An 18155-nucleotide genomic window follows, 5' to 3' on the forward strand; every position below is an offset into this window, starting at 1 on the left:
ACTAGTATTGGTACTCTTGTATAGTCAAGTGAAAGAAAATATGGTTTCTAAAGTGTTAATGAGAATAATTAGAAAGGGAAGAGAAGTTTCATGATGTAGGGTTGAATCATTATCCCATGGACTAGGGCTGGGATTTTAAAGTTCTATTGTATTTATGAGAGATAGAGTTCTTGGATGTTGTGAAGTGACATAAGAGCAATTAGGTATTGACACAAATAGTGTAATTAATTACTGCGACTAAATCAGAGACATCTTCAGTGTAGGTAAACAATTCTAGAAGTATTTTGGAAAATGTTTTTGTGATTTTAAGCAAGAGTTAGAACTTAACAATGTGTAAAAGACTTAATCCCAAAAGTGTTCTTTTTTTCCCTCCAGAATGAGTTAACAAGGACAATCCATCAACTTGTGAGGTCAGTCATTAACCTCTTTTGTGTGTTTAAGAAGCTGGAATGGGATTCCAGTATACACAGTTATGACAATGAAAGTACTAACTTATGAGTTGTTTTGTCTTATGGCTGAAATGAAGGCTGAATAATGGGTTTGAATGATTGGAAAGGTAAATAAAGGTTTGACTGGAAATAGGAAAGGCAGATAAGAAAGTTTTAGGGACAAATGGAAGTTAGCTAAGCCTCTCCTTTCCCAAGGGAATACTAGTTTCAAATGGTTTAAGTTAAGTTGAGAGTGTGAGAAAGTATTTTAGAAGACAGAAAAGTTATGTAGCTTGATTTGATAATTATTAGCTCAATGAAATTTGGGACAGTCCTATCTGAAGGATATTTATTTGCTATTTAAGATTTCATGGGACTACAATTTAATAGTGTTTTAAGCTCTGATTACAGGTATAGGTCACGTGAAGCCAGTAGTGGAATGGCAGGCATTACAGACTGAGAATTCTTAAAGGTGGATGTCTATGCCTGGGAAAAAAGTCTTGAAGACGACCTTGAACACAACCTAGGTAGGATCTTCCTGACTCTATTTCCCAATTCTGCTATTTCCTTTCTGAAAAGGAAAATCCCCACCTGATTACTCCTAAGCCCTGCTTTCAGCATCTAATGGCTATATGATTGGCTAACAGATATGACTCATGCCTGGAATCAAACAGAGCTAAGGAAGTTCTTTCCTTCTGTTAAGATATATGACATAGTCCGTCTTCCCTTTCATAGCAAATTTATATTATCAAGAAGTTTTGTAAGCACAATGCTAAATCTATTAGGTAATAGATGGATATTGGAATATCTCTGAGTTATTATAATAGGATACAGGAATGAATAGCTTACAATTTTAACCTATGTTCATGACCAAATAAAGATTAGAAGGATATAGAGATAACATCCTCCAAAAGGAGGAAATGATTAGACAAAGTAATAAGGCAAAGATGTAATGTGATAAATGTGTAATTAAATAGGATAGCAAATTTTGAGGAAAAGGCAGTAGGATCAAATTGATTCCTCTAAGAATTATATACAGATGTGTATGATTGGCTCCAAAATTTATCAGTCATGGAAATTCAAGCTAATCAGTGTGTTTTGGTAATAAGATCTTAATTGTGGCTAATAAGTGTGTTTAGGTAGTAAGATCTTAAATGTGGATTTTTGTACAAGATAATTGTATGAGATAGTAAAAGTGAAATTATATCTCCTTTATTAAGGTATCTGTCTGATGATTTTAAAACGAAGATGAATTCAATTTATGGTTGGACCTTTATATTTTAAAGGACTCTTATACCAGGTATAAAATTTAGGTAAGGTTAGAAACAGTAGATGATAATATGAACTGAAATACTCTGAGATTAAAAGAAGGAGAGCCAAATTTAAGTGATTAAGTTATATTAAGTTAGAATTGTTTGAGAATTTCTAGATCTGAACCAGAGAAGCAGAACTCTTTTACTATCTAGGAACCAGATAACCACAATCAGGCTTCTGAAAAAAAAAATTTGTTGCTTTAAATGGACATTGGAAATATGTAACTGGGATTTAAAGCTACTTTGTATTTGTACTGTTTGAACTTAGCCCTGCGTGGCTGGGACCTATGTTGTGCTGTTTTTCTCTCAATTATCAAATCATACGTGTTCTGGGAGCTCCTGTCAGATCTGACTACTTCTACAGCTGCCAACCTGTGGGATGGACTCCTTGATCCTTCTGTCACATCTGCCCCTGATCCTGAGTGGACATCTGAGCCCATAGGACACCTTGCCCTCCGGTTTCAAAGAGCCTGAAGGGTACACCATCAGACGCAGGCAACCTTCCCAAGAGCCCAGACCAGAACCTGAACGAAGAACTGCTCTTTCCCTTTCTGAGTCCTTAGCATTCCCAAGACTGTTTACTTGTACCTTTGGTGTCTTTAGCTTATTTTACTTAGGTGTTCCAGTTTCCCCATTATGCTCCCTACTGATACCCCTTGCAGCTTGCTCCCCCTGCTTGTTTACAAGTAGTTTATAATTACTGTGCATCTCTGGGGATGTCCAAACACATAAAGAGAAAAAAAAAACCTGAATCCACCTAGATAAGGATTTTTACAACTTTACCCCTGAGGAAGATAGAGGTTTTTCCATACCTTCATTGGTCTTCAGGTGAAGCTTTCAGCTTACCTTTGACCAAAAGGAGGAAATGTTGGAAAATATTGTACTATTTTATATCATTTTTGTAATTTCAATAAGACTCAGAGCCTGAACTACTTAACCAGAAGAAAAGCCTGATCCTAACAGTCTCTTTGTTCTCTGAGTAAGCTCAGAGATATCTCTATCTTATATCAACAAAATCCAGATGGAGCATTTCTTGCTCTGTCCATGGCCATTAAGGGTGAAGACCTTGACCCCAGACACTATCTTGAATTATGTGACTTTTCCTTATCTTAATATTTTATGGGCATATACTATGTTGTGGAATGTTAATGGCCAATTAAACACAGAGATCCTGGGATAGTAATTCCAATTGACACTCTGTCAACTATCTAATTTGTTCTATTTACAATCTGTTCCATTAAGGATAATCCTCTTCTTGTATCATGGTTAAACACACATGGGGGTCATAAAAATGAGGTCATACAGGCTTGCTAGCTCTGCTAAAATAAGGTATATAAGTTTTCTCATTGCTTTGATCAGGCAGCCAGAGTTTATACTCTGACTCCTTGTACATACAAGTAAGCTAGCTCCGCTATGCTTTAAGGGAAAATAATAAGCAACATGGATTTTTCTATCACCTAAGTCTGTTGTTTCCTTCAACCAAATTTTCAGGTTTAACATATCTAAACATCCTCAGTTCAGTTAACAACCTCAATTTCTTAATTAAGTACAATTCTTAATCTAACCTCTAGATTACAAGAGGAATTTTAATCACTAGTGGTAACATTCTTAATTTCTAAGGCCCAATACTCTTAGCATTGTAAAAGAAAACATTACTGTTTCTAAAACCATACTTTAACAGTTCACAAGAAAACCAGAAAGGCCTCTGCACAAATTCCTGACTTATAGCAAAAACAATTTCAATTGAATTTCCTTTTAAATAAAGACAAAACTTGGAGGTTTATAATTCCTTAAGTTACAGCAATTGTCCAGCCTCTTAACCTGATGCAACTTTAAGCCCTAAACATTATTATGTGTGTAAAGTTTGAACTACTCATTTCTGTCCAGGCAAGTACATTTCTAAACCAAATATGACAGTTTAAAATGACCAAATTTTCATCACATCCTCTAAGAGCACTCAATTCACATATATCAAACTCAGATTAAAATCGCATAATAGTCTTTTCAAATTACAAAATCTAAGAATTTTAGAAATATAATTTTAGAAATACAGCCCTTAATTCAGAGCCCATTTATCAATTTAGGTGAGCAAATTTCTAAACCTCTATGCACAGAGAATCTTCCATCTCATCTTTAAACCACCAGATATATGCTCATAAAAACTTTCTCACATGGAAAGTGTGTTCTCATGGTTAATATCAGTATTATTAATTATTCACTTGTTACAACCACATATAACAATTCCAAAATTTATCACATATAGAAATTATTCAACTTATTATTTTGGCATCCAAAAAACTACTTCAAAGGTTAACAATTACATGAAATCAGAGAGAGATAATAATGTTGTGTCTAAAATATAAACAACCATCATTATTATTTCACTTTGCAAATCAGGAAACAGGTCAGAGATTAAAATACAGTTTGCAATTGGAACAAAAATGTAAAGTTACCTAGAGCCGAAGCTGGTATCCCAATGGTGACAATTCTGGGAGGCAGAAAGTCCAAATCCATCTACCTCGCCCTTCCCCCACGACCTCAGAAGTTACTGAGCCTAGGGCAGTTTGCAGCTTCTGAGGACAGAGTGGGTAAGATGCAAAGGACCTGGATGGCATTTCCAAGCTTTGCCAAAAAGGATGGGCTACCCAGGGGCACAGGACTGACTGTTAATCTGTGAATTTCTGTCCTTCTTCTCCTTTTGCCAGGTGCGGAAGGAGGATTTATAATAACTCAGAGATAGTCCAATATCCATCTATTACCTAATAGATTTAGCATTGTGCTTACAAAACTTCTTGATAATATAAATTTGCTATGAAAGGAAAGAGGGACTATGTCATATATCTTAACAGAAGGAAAGAACTTCCTTAGCTCTGTTTGATTCCAGGCATGAGTCATATCTGTTAGCCAATCATATAGCCATTAGATGCTGAAAGCAGGGCTTAGGAGTAATCAGGTGGGGATTTTCCTTTTCAGAAAGGAAATAGCAGAATTGGGAAATAGAGTCAGGAAGATCCTACCTAGGTTGTGTTCAAGGTCGTCTTCAAGACTTTTTTCCCAGGCATAGACATCCACCTTTAAGAATTCTCAGTCTGTAATGCCTGCCATTCCACTACTAGCTTCATGTGACCTATACCTGTAATCAGAGCTTAAAACACTGTTAAATTGTAGTCCCATAAAATCTTAAATAGCAAATAAATATCCTTCAGATAGGACTGTCCCAAATTTCACTGAGCTAATAATTATCAAATCGAATCAAGCTGCATAACATTTCTGTCTTCTAAAATACTTTCTCACACTCTCAACTTAACTTAAACCATTTGAAACTATCATTCTCGGGACAGGAGAGGCTTAGCCAACTCCCATTTGCCCCCTAACTTTCTCATCTGCCTTTCGTATCCCCTCAAGCTTTTATTTACGTTTCCAACCTATTACTCAGTGTCCCTTTCCATTTCAACCATAACACACAACAACTGCAGAAGTTACTGAGCCTAGGGCGGTTTGCAGCTGCTGAGGACAGAGTGGGCAGAATGCATAGGACCTGGGTGACAATTCCAAACTTTGCCAACAAGGTTGGGCTACAAAGGTACCCAGGGGCACAGGACTGTCAGAATACTGTCAGTCTGTGAAATTCTGTCCTTCTCCTCCTTTTGCCAGGTGCGGAAGGAGGATTTAAGTTTTCCCTACCATTCTCTTGCATTCTCTTCTCCTAATCTGATTCGGGAGGAAAGGAGTTTGTTTAGCGGCTCTAACTTTTACTGCAGCTCTGGCTTGGTCAGAGACAAGACAACAATGGTGAAAGATCTCAATGATTGTAACTCTAGTAACTTCACCTAAGTGATCAGCATTGGGAAGGTGTTTTAGCAAGAGTGAGCTCCTGGAGGGATTTTACAGTCTCAGGAGTTCTGTCCCAAAATCCAACTAACCAATTTCCAAACTTTTAATGAATAATCAATCCCAGAATATGCTAAAATGTTTCAGCTCTATTTTGTTCTTCAAGTTCGGCTGGCCAGGCCAAACATTGAAAAAGGAAATAGAGTCTCTGTTTCCCTAACTGTAGCCTTAGAATTCTCTGGCTATCTGCGTTTCAGATTTTACACGGTATAGACATTTCACAGCACATGCTCTCACACAGACAGTTAACAGACAATTAACAAAACAAATACAGAACAAATACAGACTGAGCTCAGAGTTCAAACAACAGAGAATTAGAAGCTTTCATGAGTTAGCTATTAGCACCCCTATGGTCTTTGGGGAAGCCTTGGCGTTCCTGATTTTTCTGACTCTCCATATCCTGTCCCTTAGGAAGGGGGAAAGGGGAGATGGAGGAGGACTAGGACAGGTAAAGGAAGGCGAGGAGTAAGGATAAAATGCATTTATCCTCCCCATAATCAGAGCCTTCAAGGGAAGGAAGCAGGAATAGGACAGAAGGCAAAAACAGAGCCCTTAAGGGAAGGGGGAAAGGGAGTGGGGAGGGAAGAGAGAGAGGAGGCAAGGGTAGCAGAACAGAGTTACCTCCCTCAGGATCAGAGCCCTTCCTGGGAGGCAGAAGGGGAGGGAAAAAACAAAGTGCCGTTTTTCTCCCCAGGACCAGAGCCTCCAAGTGAAGGAGGAGAGGGAGTGCAGGAACAGTTGGACTTCTAATTCTAGTTTTTGACTGATCCATAGTTAATTTTCTAGATCAATCAGTGTTTCCAGGGGATCTATGTGCGTTTGACCGCAGATCTGTGTTTTACCACAGATTTGATCCCTGCCCCCAGAGCTAGCTTAAAGGGAATTTCCAGACTTCAGCCAATTTTGTGGGAGTTCTTTTTGGAAGCTGGGAAGAGAGACAACTTAGCCCACCTTGTCAAGGCAAAAATTCCAGGAAAAATTAATCCTATGGCGCCCAAAAGCGTTGGCAAGGTTGGGCTGCGTTGTCCCGTTCCCATCATTTCCATCCGAAAGTCACAGCACTATAACTGTTAAACCTGAAAATTTGGTTGAAGGAAACAACAGAGCTAGGTGATAGAAAAATCCATGTTGTTTATTATTTTCCCTTAAAGCATAGCGGAGCTAGTTTACTTGTACGTAAAAGGAGTCAGAGTATAAACTCTGGCTGCCTGAACAAAGCAATGAGAAAACTTATATACGTTATTTTAGCAGAGCTAGCAAGCCTGTATGACCTCATTTTTATGACCCCCATGTATGTTTTACTATGATACAAGAAGAGGATTTTCCTTAATGGAATAGATTGTAAATACAACAAATTAGATGGTTGTCAAAGTGTCCATTGGATTTGCAACCCCAGGATCTCTGTGTTTAATTGGCCATTAACATTCCACAACATAGTATATGCCCATAAAATATTAAGATAAGGAAAAGTCACATAATTCAAGATAGTGTCTGGGGTCAAGGTTTTCACCCTTAATGGCCATGGACAGAGCAAGAAATGCTCCATCTGGATTTGTTGATATAAGATAGAGGTATCTCTGAGCTTACTCAGAGAACACAGAGACTGTTAGGATCAGGCTTTTCTTCTGGTTAAGTAGTTCAGGCCCTGAGTCTTATTGAAATTACAAAAATGATATAAAATAGTATAATATTTTCCACAGGGGCTCCCTGGAGGGGCCCTCCTTGGGTCTCTTCCTGGCCATGGCAGCAGCCAAGAATTGAGCTTGTTCTCTGTCTCTAGCTCTTTCCCTGCGTTTTCTTTCCTCTACTGCAACTAGGTCTCTATTGTTATACACTCCAAAGGCCAAGCCCAGTAATTGGGCCTGAGGTGTTTGGGGCCCCATTGCCAATTTCTGCCGTTTCCTCCTAATATCTGGGGCAGACTGATTAATGAAATACATGTTAAGTATTGCCGCCCCTTCAACAGAATCAGGATCCAAATTTGTATACTTCCTAATGGCTTCTACTAGCCGGGCCTGGAAAAGAGCAGGGTTTGCCTTTTCTCCCTGAGTAACTTCCCTGATTTTTGAAAATTTATTTGCTTTTGAAATGCAGTTCTTAGGCCTTCTAACGGGCCAAGTACCATATGGTCTCTTTTCTCTATCCTCACTCCTTTGATAATTCCATCCTGGGTCACTAGTTGGAACGGCAGCTGTTCCTGTGGGGTATTTTATGGGGTTATTGCTAGCCAAACGATCCCCAAATTTTTGAGCGTGTTCCCATATTCTCCTCTTCTCCTCAGTGGTACAACAGCTAGAGAAAAGGATATGCAGATCACACCAAGAAAGTTCAAATTGCAGGGACAGATCCCTAAAACCCTCAGTAAACTTAGTGGGATCTTCTGAGTATCTCCCCAGTATTTTGTTAATTTGGATGAGATCTGAAATGGAGAATGGAACATGCACTGTCCTTGTCCCAGCAGGGGAAGCAGGCATTTCCCTCAAGGGAAAAAGCCTTGAAGGCGCTGTGGGACCTGGAGCTCAGGGAGGGATATAAGAAGTCCAGCTTCTGGTAAGGGAGGGGCTGGGAGCTGCTGACTGAGGTAGATTAGACTGCAAGGCCAGGTCATCTGGCTGGCAAGGGAGAAGATCAGCTAGTACCTGAGGAGGGGTAGAGGTCAGAGAGGGAGATACCAAAGAGACCTGAGTGGGAGCCACCTCAGAGAGAGGGCCCAGGGGAGGGCGTACTGCCATGGGGGCAGGGCCTGAGGCTGGAACCTGAGTAGGGGTTGCCTCGGGGGTAGGGCCCATGGTGGTAGATACTGCAGGGCCTGAAATAGGGCAGGCCATGAGGCTAGAACCTGAGTAGGGGTCCCTTCAGGGGAAGGGGCCACAGAGGGAGGCACCTCAACAATACCCTTGGCTGGGACCTGAGCATGGGTCGCCGAGGCGGGAGGGGCCAGGGGAGGAGATGCAGGATAGGAGACTGGGACCCTGAAGGAGGCAGGATAAGAGGATTGCACTACAGGAAACCAAGAGAAAGAGGGGATGGCGATGGAAAGGGGAGCATAGGAAACATAGGTGCTCCGAGGAGGTTGGGGAGCAGGAGAAGGGGCTGGGGCTGAAGCCCTGGGAACCACAAGGAAGTTGTTATCCCAAATGTCCTGTTGACTCCCATTGCTGCTCTATTACAATCTTTTCTGAGAACGGGGTTCCGAGAGAGCTCCACGAAGGTCATTATGTAAGGAATTTCTGTCCATTTTCTTTCTCGCTGACAATATAATTCTAACTGTAAAAGAGTATTATATTGTAAAGTCCCAAAATAAGGCCACTCTTCGTGGTCTTCTAGGCGATATTGTGACCAAGTGGTATTGCAAAGGAATATCAGCTTTTTCTTTTTAAGTTCTTTAGAGAACTTAAACTTTTTCCAATTTTCTGAAAGACAGCCTAAGGGTGAATTTTTGTGAATCCAGGAAGTTTGACCCATTGTGGCCTGGCCGGGGCTGGGAGTCCCTTCCTCTGCAAGGAATATCTGGGGGTAAGCCTCAAAAAGGAACAAAGCAAGATGGGAAAAAATTAAACGCAAAAAAGTACCTGAGATTTTCCCATTCCCTAGCGCTGAGAGAATTGGGATAATAGGGGCGCACTTCTGGATAGGGCGTCCGTCCTTGTCCTCTATGCTTCAGAAGGTGCGCCCAGGTCCATGGCCTTGAACATAAACCACTGGACCGAGAACCTGAGAGTGTCGGGCTAAGTCCAAGACAGTGGGCAGCTGTCTGACCTACTGGGGACGTGGGGAGTCAGGCCCGAAAAGCACTTCCAAAATGCTTGGAGAGCGAGAAAGGGTTTGGGTTAGGGAGAGGCTTACCTTCCAGTCCTGGCGGGAGAAGAACTTGAGATTAGCAGTCGTTCCTGGCCAACTCACCAAAAAATGAAGAGGTAAAAGGTTGAGGGGTGCTGGGCAGCCCAAAATATTGACGCACAGGGCCCTGCCCAAAGAATTCCACTCAAGCCTTCTCAGCCAAGGGAAAAGAGAAAGTTTATTAGGGATTCACCACAATGGGCTATCTTAAGAAATCCCCCCCACCTTGTGACACCTGTTTCCTCAAGCAGGCCAGATTCAGCCTACTGAATTAGATTGAATCTGAGCACCTTCATGGAGGCCAGATGGAGATTATAGACACAAAGACTGTAGGAGGGATGGAGGGGTGGTCTGGGGTGACCAGAGGAGGGGTTTAGGGAGGGTCTTGAGGGGAAGTCCAAGGAGGGCAAGGTGAGGTAATGGGATTAAGGGTGGGAAGTAGCTGCACAACAAAGGGCAACAAAGGGCGAGGCTAGGTAGACATTTGGGCCTAATGATAATGTGAGGCTTGTGGCCTTAGAGGAAGGCCAGATCTAATTGGAAGATTCGAGGACAGTTCAAGGGGGCTCCCAGAGACTGTATTCCAGATTCAAGGGGGTTCCCAGAGACTGGGCCCTCATCAGTCCCACATAAAATTTTTGGGTTTAAGGGTATTTCTGTGTACTCACCCTCTTTCTTTTAGTTTCCTTAGAGATTTTCTTGAAAAATGGTGGAAGCAGATCGTCCAGGGAAGTTATTTATAGGAGGCCTCACTAGAGCAACAAATGAAACCGATCTGGAATCAGTTTTTGGAAAATATGGCCGCATAGTAGAAGGTAACTGTGAACCACAATGTACTATCCATAATCTTCCTCTGCAAAGACAATTATTTGAGGTCCTGTAGAGTTAAAATCCGTGATATGCCATACTACTGAAATCTGTGAAGTTATGACAAAGTTCCACTAAAAACCTTGCACTTAATGTTTTAAATTTCTTTAATATGTTACTGCAAAATTTCTTTTTAAAACTGTTTTTGTTTCAGTTCTGTTGATGAAAGATCGGGAAACCAACAAATCCAGAGGCTTTGCTTTTGTTACTTTTGAGAATCCCGCTGATGCAAAAGATGCTGCAAGAGACTTGAATGGAAAGGTAGTTTTTCATTTGCACCTCTAAATTTCAGATTTTTCCATTTTTCAAATACATTGCACTGACAACCTTGGCAAATATTCTTGTTGAGTGGTTAAATTACATCACAATAGTTCCATAGTCTCCAAATACACCAACTTTTGATTTCTAAAATATTTCCAAACTTTAAATGACTTACCTTTTTCAAATAATATTTTAAGGAATCACTTCAAGTGTTTGTCTTTCTTAAGGTCTCTGTCATTGACTTTAAACATGAATTGTACCTTTGGTAGTTTATTTTTTCTTTAAACTTCATTTTCCATTTCTATTGAAAGGGATACAGTGGATTTAGCAAGGTCATTTATTCCATATGTTTAATCAACTACAGTATTCTATCACATTTAATCCTTACATTTCAAAAACCTTGCAACTCAAACTAATTTCTCCTTTTTCAGTACCTATTAAGTTTTAAAATCATATGCCAGACTATGTCACAGTGATCCAAGCCAACTACTTTGGAAGCTTCATGTTTTTATAGATTCCAAAACAATTAGAAATGAATAAATTCATGGAATGAGTGGGATTCTTACAACACGAAGGAGACTCACGTAACTATAATGGAGAAAAATTACAGACTGGTAATAATAACGGGTGAGGTGTAGACGAAGTCAAGGTTTATATTTTATTTGATACCATTTAGAAAATGTGTTTATGAAACAAAGAAGATGAAATTAAAAATATTCAAGCAATCTATTTCTAGTAGTTTTTTAAAAAGAATAATCACAGAAGCCAGTCATCTGAAAAATTCAAAGAAAGAAGCACTGAATTCTAAAACTTTTAAAAATGAGTTGAGAAAAAATCCTTTGAAATCATATTATAGAAATCTTTTACATAAACCAAGATGAGAGATGAATGGTGTGTCAGGTTAGCTGGTTGGTTTGATTGGAGTAATACCTTCATATTTAAATAAAAAAAATCATTTTGTTTTTTAAACTACTGAATTTGAGCAAATGCTGGAATATTCACATCTTAATTCATAAGCATTTTGAGCAGATATTGACATAGTAAATAGAAATAAATATTTTGGTATATATACTACAAAATTAATGACAGAAATCAAGATATAATATCTTTAACGGAAAAATGCAAAGTTGCATGGTAGCAAATCAGCAAAGGCCACTTATAAATAAGTTTTCCCTGCCTCCCCCCAAAATGGAATAATGTACCATATGCCATATGTTTATGGTTTGTGGTTTTACTGTATAACTGAGGTCAAGGAAAATGAAGGGAATTTCTGTTTTTTGAGTTTGCTTTTTTTAAGTTGTTACACGTAAAATACTACCGAGTCTAGCTATTACCTAATCACAGTAATACTTACAAGTTATCCAAACATGTAAAATATATTCTGTTTAAAAATTGCAGAATAATTGATTTCAAATATTTGATCACTGTGATTCCTAATTACTTTTCTGTTTGCAAAGTTCATTTTTGCCTTAAACAGCCCTGTGAAGTGAATGATGAAAGAAACTGAGGACCAGAGAGGTTAATTTGAGTTACCTAAGTTTGGATGCAACTAGTATGTGGTTTAGTGGGGTCTAAAATGTGGGTTTACTCACTTGGTATCTAACATTGTTTTCTATTACATAACCCATCTCAAATTAGGAAGCAGAAGGTGGATGTCAGTCTTTTTTTTTTCCTTGATTCCAAAGGAAATTCTTAAATTTAGTATAAGAACATCAAGCACAGGTATTTTGGAGGGTTCCTAATGGGTTTTGTAAAATTTTCCAGTATTGGCAAGACTTATTAGATGTCAATTTAATGCTGTCTTTGAAAGGAAAATATCTCTTATCAAAGAAATTTGAGCAATTAAATAACATTTAAAAACAAATCTGAAGAAGTGAGGTTGTTTTAACTAAAGTTCATTTTAACATTTGATAAAATAATTGTTCCTTTTAGTCCTTAGATGGAAAATCAATTAAGGTGGAACAAGCCAACAAACCATCATTTGAAAGAGGTGGTAGGCGGGGCCCACCCCCTCCAAGAAGCAGAAGTCCTCCAAGAGGTCCTAGACATGGAAGAGGTGGAAGTGGTGTAGCAAGAGGGCCACCTCGTGGAGGTCACATGGGTAATGTAGTACTCAAATGCCTGGACTGAAAGAAAGGTCCAACACCATAGTATCTGTCTTTGCTAAATGAGCCTTGTTTATTCTTAAAGTAAAAAGGAAGAAAAAAAATACTTCCTATGCAAATACTGGCAAAGTTTATTTTCTTGAAAACTAAAATAGAGGTGAAATTTCCATGATTAACCTAAAATAGTATAGTTGAAGTTTCACCATGCTTTTGTCCTGTCTCAAAGGGGAAGGAAAGACAAATGCCATTTAAAATTATATACAATTTTGAAAACATATTTGAATAAATTAATTTTCTTGTATCACATAAATTATGTGGATGACTAGGTTATTTTGGGGACTATTTGGGGGACTCTTGATAGAGAAATAGTTTCTTCAAGACTGAAGAACAACTAGAATATCTTTAATATGTTTATGCATTCCACTGATGGAAATAAAAGTCTTTCTAAAACCCAGAAAATGTTTTGTGATTTCAAGCCTCTTGACCTTATCCTCCAATTATCCTCTATTGTAGGCCTCACACTGAAATTTTATAGTTTGTCAGTTTTTGACAGATTTTGCATATGTTGGAGCCGTTGAGAATTCAGGATCATTCCTTTATGATAATGTGAGGTTCCAGGTGGAATTGGAAAATTTGTACAATGATTTTATTTGTTTAGCTGGAGACTAACATTTCTAAAAATTGATGGTATATATCATTCTTTGATTCAGGTAAATACACTTAACATTTTGTTGAAAATATGTGAGGTAAGAAGAAGCTATAGCAACAAATTGATACCAAATTGTATACCACTGGCAAAAAGTGTATTGAAATTGAAATTCAGTATTATTTGATGATATGTTTTGATTCAGTTGATGGTAACCATACTAATGTTTTTTTTCTTTTTATCCTTTGCATAGATGACAGTAGGTATTCTCTTAATTTCATCATGGGTTCTTCCAGGGCTCCACCCCCAGTTAAAAGGGGTCCACCTCCACGAAGTGGGGGACCTCTGCCTAAAAGATCTGCACCTTCTGGACCAGTGCGTAGCAGTAGTGGAATGGGAGGAAGAGGTAAATTCACGGTACATTAGAAAGGTTCACATCTATAAAAATCATTTAGGATTGGTACCGATACCCATTCTCTTGGGTACACATAAGCTCATGTGCATTTGTATTATTTCTCCTATAAGACCCAACAAGATTAACTGTTGTAGTTACAGTTTTTCACATATCAACACTTAAATAAATTTTTGTTCAAATATATCATCTAGTTGAATTAAGAGCTGCATACTAAGTCCTTTTTCTTTACTTAAATTGGCCTCTTATTTTTTCATTTCCTTGTCACATAACTGTGTTAATTCAGATGTTAGTTTAAAATTTTCAAACATTTTTTAAGGGCCAGTGTCTCATGGAAGAGATAACTATGGAGGTCCTCCACGAAGAAAACCAGTGTCATCACGCAGAGATGTCTATATGTCTTCAAGAGATGGTAGTGAGAGTAATAAAGAGAGGTAAGTAAAATAATGTAATATTTTAGTTGAGAAGAGTTTTTATTTTATATGATCTAATTCACCCTTTAATTTTAGTTATTCAGGCAGAGATAATGTAAGTTCTCGGGATACCAGAGCTAATGCTCCATCTCCAAGGGATTACACACACAGTGACTATGGCCACTCTAGCTTTCATGATGAATATACATCTAGAGGATACAGGTACGGTTTCACCACATTAGTTTATTTCGTGGAGATGTACATGATTTAAGCTTTAATAGTTATTACTTAGTACATTTTCTTTATTTAGTGACCGTGATAGCAATGGCAGAGGTCGTGATAGAGACTCTTCAGATCATCCAAGTGGAGGATCCTACAGAGATTCTTATGAGAGTTATGGTAAGAATATAATTTTAAGATCATAAACCACAAGCCCATAGACCTCCTTAGCAACTTTAAAAAAGTCAGTTTAGTCTTTTGCTAATTTGAATTTGTAAGTTTTATTTTCTAAGAAATTGCTTTAAAGTTTTTTTTAGTGAAGCTTTTTGAAGTCTTCATGCAAGAATTGGCATTCACAGTTTTTCTTCCCAGTGGTGAAAGAACAGGAGAAAGTATAATTGCGGGTCAGTAGTAAAAAATTGTAGTTTATCCGTGGACAACTGTTTCAACAATCCGGCTAGAAGCTGTTGTGGGGGTGAAAGCCCAAAAACAAGAATGCTACCAGCACCCTGCAAAAGCACAGGTTCTTTTGATCTGCTTGACAAGGTTAAGGGGTTGACAAGCTTACTTTAATTCGGCATACAAGTATCATTCACTTAGTTCAGTGGAAAAGTCCAGCACACTGAACTTCAGAGCAAATTACAAACAAGTTACTAGCATCAACAGACAGACTCAATACAATTCATAGTTACAAACAGCAGCAACAGACCTTGTCTGATTCATATCCCAATACATAGTTACCAGAGTTTAACAAAGTCTCAGCATCCAGGTTACAAGCTGGAGGGCTCCTTAGCTACAGCTGGCCGGAGACTCTACATCAGCAGCATCACGAGAGAGAGCCCTGCACAAATGGACCTGTCCTCTCTTGTTATAGGGCTTCAGATGTCATCAAACGTCATCTGAATGACCAGAACTTAGGCTGCTGTGATTGGCTCTTGAGTTAGCCCCTCCCCTTAGGACCCTGGAAGGTTCACATCCACATAAGTTAGGTTAACACCTAATAGGGGTTAGTGCCTGGGGCTTAGCACTTACTAAGATTCAAGACCTCCATGGCTCTGGAGTTAGCACCTCCCCTTAGCCAGCCCCATCTTGGCCCCCACCCCAGGCACCAGTCCACACCCACAGAGGTTCCACACCTAATAGGGGTTTGGGCCTGGGGCTTAGCACCTAGTAAGGCTCAACGAAATACACTGAATTACTCAAAGGAAACAATGGCCAACTAAGTGCGAAGGGCCCATTTTGCTTACCAATGTCTGATTCCGTCTTAAGGAAGATATTTATTATGTATTTTTTGTCTGTAATCTTCATGCATTAAATTTTCACTGAAGACAAATTTCCATGCAAAATGTAATTAAATATTTCTGTAAAATTACATTTAAAAGTTGGATATTTGCTATATAATTTTCTAATGATCCTGCAGGTAACTCTCATACTGCTCCTCCTGCTCGAGGGCCTCCTCCCTCTTATGGAGAAAGTAGCCTCTATGATGATTATAGCAGCACAAGAGGTGGATATGATGGAAGTCGTGAAAGTTACTCAAGCAGCAGAACTGACATCTATTCAAGTGGTTATCATCATATTGGCAGACACTGGAGAGGGCTTCTGTCTTCAATGGATAGGGGATATCGTGCCCCTCGTCATTCATATAGGAGTTCAAGCCCTGGAGCACCAAGAGGCGGTGGCTGTGACTGATGCCGATCTGAAAGAGGAGGCAGAGAGGCAGAAGCAAAGACATATAAGTTTTTTTCAATCAAAATGCCTTTTCAAAGAAATTGGGAATTGAGTTTATTTTGTGAAATTGTCTGTGAAATTACACTATGTTGCTTTGTGCCATCTTAGTACCCTCTATGATAGTCCATTCTTGCAAAAGCTAAAATTTAAAAAAAAGGAAAGTTAAAAAGAGTTCATATGTCTTTTGTGAAGTAAATTATAAAATTTGAAGTTAGTGTTAAGAGTTTTAAAATAAAGTTTTTCTGAACTTATTTGATTTTCTTGCTGAATTAGACATTTTAAGATTGATATCACTGAAACAACCAAGTCACCTAAGATAGAATCTAAACTAGTACAACAATTCTTTGATTGAGACTGATTTGTGTTAGTTTTAGGTGACCAGATGTTTAAGACGATGGAGGAAATAGAAACACGAACATAAACATGTTTACCTATGCATATGTATTAATAATTATCAATGCATAAAAGTCCAACTATTGAGTAATTCTGAAATACAGAAAAGATTAAGAATTTTCAAGGAATTATCTTGGAAAAAATGAAAACTTTGTCATTTGACATTGACTTTACAAAGCACCAGATGAATGTCTTCAAGACATAAATACTGAGTAGAGTGTTTGATAAAAGTTTGTCAATTTTTTTCAGTGTGAGATAATCTTTTGAGGTTAGTGAAAGACATCCATAAGTAGTGGAAATAATTCATACAAAGGTTAAAAATGAGCTCAGAACAGGTGAAGATGTGACTTTGGTTACAGAACTTTTAAAACCCTTAATCGGGTCCCTTGAAATGAATGGCAGTGGTAATTTTAGCAAAGCATTTCAGTTTGTACCTCATGGTGGCAGCTAGAAATAGTACTGGGGCTGGAGTCAGCAACACCTGAGTTGAAATGTATTCTTACAGCCTAGCTGTGATATCTTGGGCAAGTCACTTCGCCCAATTGGCCTCAGTTTCCTCTGGAAACTGAACTGCAGAAAGAAATGGCAAACCAATTGCATTACCTTTGCTAAGAAAACCCCAATGGGGTCATGAAGAATGAGATGTGACTGAAATGACAAAAACCAGTTCTCTTGCTTTCAAAAACATCCAACCAAAAACCAAAAGATTCCCATGAGTTGTAATGTAATGGGAGACAAGGAGCAAAGTATAAAATATATACAGCAATGGAAGGGCATATAAAAGGAAGATACTCATGGAAAGTGGTCAAGATGCAGACTGCTAGACCCTGGGCAAGTTATTTAACCTATGCCTTAGTTTCCTCAAGACGTAATGGAACCTATGTTGCAGACGTGGTGTGAAATTTTTAAAAGCATTTAGCACAGTGTCTTGTAATATAGGCTTATTCCCACTGTGCCTTACCTGCTGAATTGTTGGGATGCTATTCCTGACAATTTAAAAACAGCAGGTTGTGTTTCTATATCAAAAGTCAGCAAGCATTTACTAACATAATACAGTACTATACTAGGTGTGAGCAATACCCAAAAAAACCCTGCACTTTTGGGAAGATTATAATACAAGGAGATTGCAACACCACACATAAAGAAGCTAATGGGTTGGCGGGTGAGTGAGGGGGATAGAGGGCAGAGAATACCTGGCTTGCAAGGTAATGATGAAGTCTAAACCAAATAATGAAGCATCCACTGTGCTAACTGCTTACTAAGAAAGGTAAAGGAGTTTACATTCTAATGCACATAGTTATATTCAGACAAGATTAAGAAGCATTTACCAAGTCTAAGGATTATTGAAAAGTAGGAATACAAAATAGTCCCTGCCTTTCATAAAATTACATTTAAGTAAATAAATACATCCATAAAGTAGAGTTGAAGGGTTAGAAGTTGAACATGGGTGTGAATGATCTCTGCAATAAAGTGCTGATCTTTAACCAACTCTCTGGAGAAAAATGTGGTAAAATATACTTGGTTTTTTTTCAAACCACGTGATCATCTCAATAGATGCAGAAAAAGCCTTTGACAAAATACAACACCCATTCCTATTAAAAACACTAGAAATTATAGGAATAAATGGAACCTTCCT

General features: G+C 38.5%; 1 protein-coding gene across 2 annotated transcripts; it reads left to right on the forward strand.

Annotated features, from left to right (window-relative positions):
- Window positions 1–5493: 5493 nt before the first annotated feature.
- LOC118833351 (RNA-binding motif protein, X chromosome-like) lies at window positions 5494–16087 on the forward strand. 2 transcript variants are annotated; one of them, XM_036740710.1, is made up of 9 exons: window positions 5494–5533; window positions 10155–10287; window positions 10494–10600; window positions 12533–12701; window positions 13605–13757; window positions 14083–14197; window positions 14273–14398; window positions 14487–14575; window positions 15816–16087. In XM_036740710.1, exons 2-9 carry the CDS (start codon window positions 10179–10181, stop codon window positions 16085–16087), a joined length of 1140 nt encoding a protein of 379 aa, XP_036596605.1. In that variant the 5' UTR covers window positions 5494–5533; window positions 10155–10178. The 2 variants fall into 2 exon arrangements, with proteins under 2 accessions (XP_036596605.1, XP_036596606.1); XM_036740711.1 differs by lacking the exon at window positions 14273–14398.
- The last annotated feature ends 2068 nt before the right edge of the window (window positions 16088–18155 follow it).

This window comes from Trichosurus vulpecula, unplaced genomic scaffold (genome assembly GCF_011100635.1).
Source record: "Trichosurus vulpecula isolate mTriVul1 unplaced genomic scaffold, mTriVul1.pri scaffold_46_arrow_ctg1, whole genome shotgun sequence".
Lineage (NCBI taxonomy): Eukaryota > Metazoa > Chordata > Mammalia > Diprotodontia > Phalangeridae > Trichosurus > Trichosurus vulpecula.